This window comes from Eimeria necatrix, genomic scaffold, assembly GCF_000499385.1.
Source record: "Eimeria necatrix Houghton genomic scaffold, Enh_scaff1023, whole genome shotgun sequence".
Classification (NCBI taxonomy): Eukaryota; Apicomplexa; class Conoidasida; order Eucoccidiorida; family Eimeriidae; genus Eimeria; species Eimeria necatrix.
Genome location: NW_013654825.1, coordinates 2,347 through 6,425, shown reverse-complemented (window position 1 = coordinate 6,425; position 4,079 = coordinate 2,347). Strand labels below are relative to the sequence as shown.

At 53.4% G+C, this 4,079-nt stretch overlaps 1 protein-coding gene across 1 annotated transcript; it reads left to right on the top strand.

The window, feature by feature from the left end:
• Positions 1–31: 31 nt before the first annotated feature.
• Positions 32–1,756, top strand: ENH_00000850 (hypothetical protein; the record flags this gene model as incomplete). The annotated part of the gene is made up of 2 exons (XM_013583914.1): positions 32–829; positions 1,031–1,756. 2 exons carry the CDS (start codon positions 32–34, stop codon positions 1,754–1,756), a joined length of 1,524 nt encoding a protein of 507 aa, XP_013439368.1.
• Between the last annotated feature and the right edge of the window lie 2,323 nt (positions 1,757–4,079).

Sequence of the window (4,079 nt, the reverse complement as noted above, 5' to 3'; positions counted from 1 at the left end):
CTGCTTGCACGACACACCATCGGTACCACTGATGCTCGCAATAGAACAAGCGAGCGCGGCTCCCCGCTCTCGTGGTCGGCCTCCCAACTACAGGGAGCTCGCCGGAATTCGTTCGCGACGACCTAGACGACGCAGCCTGCCGTCTGCACCTTCACCTGCGCCGCCGGAACCCAACCCAGAAGCGGAACACCCTACCCCTGCAACGAAGACACCAGCTGACCCTCCTGATGTGCGCCAATGGCCGCAATCTTATTCGAAGTGCCCCAATTTTCGCGTTCCCTACAAAGCCGCATTAAACCAACCAGGAGAAGCTCTGCAAGTAGAGTTTCGTAATCGCCAATTCACCTTTCGCTACGTAGAGCCTTACCTGCACATCTGCGTTCATGGACTGTGGCGCATCTGCGTCCCACAATTCCCTGAGTTCCTTACTCACGTTCTGAATTCACATCACGACCATGTCACAGCCGGCCATCGAGGCCAGAAGAAGACCTTTACGGCCCTCAGCAAGCACTACTACTGGCCAGGAATGTGCGCCTACCCTACTGCTTATGTTGAGTCATGCACTCCCTGTCGAGCGTCAAAGTATCTTGAACAGAAGCCTGCAGGCCTTCTTCAACAGTTGCTCAACCCTTCTCGTCGATGGACGCACGTGAGTCTCGACTTTATCACAGATCTTCCCCTTACAACGACAGGGCACGACTCGATCCTTGTCATGGTCGACTCCCTCAGCAAGATGGCTCATTTCGTTCCTACAAAGAAGTCATTCACAGCAGCAGACACCGTGGAGCTTCTTGCAGACCGTCTTATCCCCTATCACGGTTTTCCAGAGGTGCTCATATCGCACTGCGACCCCCGTTTCGAGTCGGATCTCTGGTAACAACTCTGTAGCCGCTTTAACATCAAGCGTGCCATGTCCTCGTCCTACCATCCCCAAAGCGACGGCCAAACTGAACGGGTTAACCTCACACTGGAGCAGATGCTTCGTCCCTATATGAAATCTGACTAACGCGAGTGGGAGCGTTTGTTTCAGGCCTTGGAACTTGCCTACAACACAATGAGTCATTCATCCACTGAGCTCTCTCCCTTCGAGGTCATGATTGGCGAGAACCCGTTGACTGCTGCGGACCTTGATATCGTAGACGCGTTAGCTCCTACGCTCACTCCTCCCATGACTAAGCTTTTCCGGCAGCTCTACGACAGAGCACAGAGTCACATGCTGAAGGCGAAATGGCAGCAGAAGTACTACGCAGACACAAAGCGTCGAGCAGTGGAGTATGCAGTGGGAGACAAGTTCTGGCTCAGTAGCAAGCACCTACCGCCTTTTAACTGCTGCCCTAAGTTCGAGACACGTTACGGCGGACCTTTCGAAGTCATCGAACGCACAGGAACTGTCGCTGACCGTCTCGCTCTGCCTCCCACCTATGAATGCCATAACGTTTTCCACGTTTCGCAGCTAGTTCCCCACCGCCCCCGCCCTCCCGCTTTGGTTCCCCCGGCAGCCGACGCCGCCTGGCCTCCTATCCACGATGCAGCAGGCAATCCCACAGAGGAATACGAACTCGACTATATTATGGACCAACGCGACTCGGGAGATGCAGCCCAGTACCTCGTCAAGTGGTGCGGGACCCCTGACGATCAAGCCGCATGGGAGCCAGCTCACCACCTTGCAGGCTGCCCGGCTTTGCTTCGCGCTTGGCGCCGCCGCCAACGAAGACGTCTTCAGGCTCGAAACAAGCTTGGTCCTTCCGAGGCGTAGAGGTATGGGCCCGTCACATTCCACCTCCTACAGCAAGAGCACCCTTCAATGAGGAGGGGTGAGGGAGCGCTGCGCACCGCGTGCGGTCACGACGTCAGCTTGAGAAGAGCACAGGGATTAAAAGGGGAAAATTATGTGTTTGGGGTAGGTCTCTTCAGTCCGGCAAGGAGGGAAGTTGTAGTGCACAGGCACTACAATGGGGCTGGCAAGTGTCCTAGAGGTGATAGCTAGCTAGCGACCTACAAGGGGCCGCAACACTGGAGGAGGACAGGACCCTCCAAATAGGAAAAAGACACGAAAAACTGTCTATTAGTTCTAATGTACACGTGAAATGTGTGGAAATTGTGTGGAGACTGCGGCTGGCGATAGCGCCGGCGCCAGTGCGGACCTCTTCCCCATAGGGCCTAGGAGGCGAGCTCCCAGAGTGGGGCGAATCGAACAGACAGATTTGAAACACTTAAGAACTGTTGTGTTTCGATGGAAAAAAGCTATAGTGTCTGAGAAATGGGGCTATGCTAGGCGTAGTTGGTAGGCCTGCTCGAGGGGCAGGAAGCAGCGTAGTCGCAATAGTAGGCGCCGCGCACTACATACAATGCTTCCTGCCCCTCGAGCAGGCCTACAAACTACACCTAGCGTAGGCCCATTTCCTGGAAACTGCAGCTTAATTTCATCGAAATACAATAAATATTAAGTGTTTCAAAATCTGTCTGTTCGATTCGCCCCACTCTGGGAGCTCGTCTCCTAGGCCCTATGGGGAGGAGGCCTGCACTGGTGCCGGCGCTATCACCAGCCCCAGTCTCCACACAATTTCCACACATTTCACGTATGCATATTAATTCATAGACAGTTTTCCTTACTTTTATCCTAGTAGGAGGTTCCTGCCCTCCTCCAGTGTTGCGACCCCTTGTAGGTCGCTAGCTAGCTATTGTCTCTAGGGTACTAGCCAGCCCCATTGTAGTGCCTGTGCACTACTTGGGCCCCAGCCCCCACTGCAAGCGTTTCGGCCCCATAAAGCACAGCAGACTGGCTCTTCTTGCAAGGCCTTGTGGGGCCCTTTTCAGCGCAGTGGGGCCCCTGCACATAGGCTTGCGGGGGGGCCCTTTAGAGACCCCTTGAGGGGTTTAGAGACCTCTTTATGGGCCTTCAAGGGGCCCCTTTAGAGGCCTCCGTAAGGGCTCCCGTAGGTATTTAGGGGCCCATTAAGAGTCTCCTTCAGGGGTTCCTTTACCTGTTTAGGCGCCATTCAGAAGGCGCTCTTCGGGCTCCCTTTAGGTGTTTAGGGTCCGCCTAAAAGGCGCCTTTAAGGGCCTCTTTAGGGGTCCCATTAGGGGCCCCCTAGGGGCCTCTTCAGGTGCCCCCTGAGGGCCCTCTTTAGGGAGCCCCAGCGAGGCGCTACCCCCTATAGTGGCTGCCTGTGTAGTGCACTGCGCCCGCAGCTGCGACTACGTGCTTCAGTCCCTTGGGCCGGGTCTATAAACAGCACCCTACGGTAATCCATTCCCTAGAAACTACAGCTATTGTGATTAAGGATACAAAATCATGAGTTTATCAAATCTGTCTGTCTGTTTCGCACCCTCCTGGGAGCTCGCCTCCTAGTCCCTAAGGGAGGGAGGCTTGCTCTGGCGAATATAATCACTTTCTCTTACTTTTTGTCTGGCAAGAGGGCCCTGTCTCCCTCCAGTCTTGCGACCCCTTGTAGGTCGCTGGCTAGCTATCCTCTCTAGAGCACTAACCAGCCCCATTGTAGTGTCTGTGCACTACAGCCTGTGGGGCCCCAAGGCTTGGGTGGGCCCCTGCAGCATTTTAGCTTAGGGCCCCCTTTTGGGGCCTCTGTGGCTGCAGCCCGTGGGAGGCCCTGCAGCCTGGCTGCTTCGCCGGTGCAGCGCAGCAAAGAGGACCCTGGGCCATTTCGCTGCGCTGCAGCAGTCTGTTGGGAAAAGGGTTTTTTGTTTGTTTTAAAAGACAAGGCAGGACGCATGCAAACAAATACATAAACGCATCTGAGTGTTGTTATCTTTGTACTTTGCGCTGCTGTCATACGCCCACAAGCACGCGTGCTTTCTTGCATATGTTCATAGAGATATATATATATATATGCGTTATACATCTAGATATGCCTATATATGCATAAATACATACTAATATACATAAATATGTAGATACAAATATATATATATTACATATCAATAAATATATATACACATACATGCAGGTGGCTGCGAACTTGGGAGGGAATATGCACAATTGTAGAGGCACTAAAAAAGTGTTCAGAATGACACTTTCACCACTCATACACAAAACGCAGCATGCACAGCATAAACAA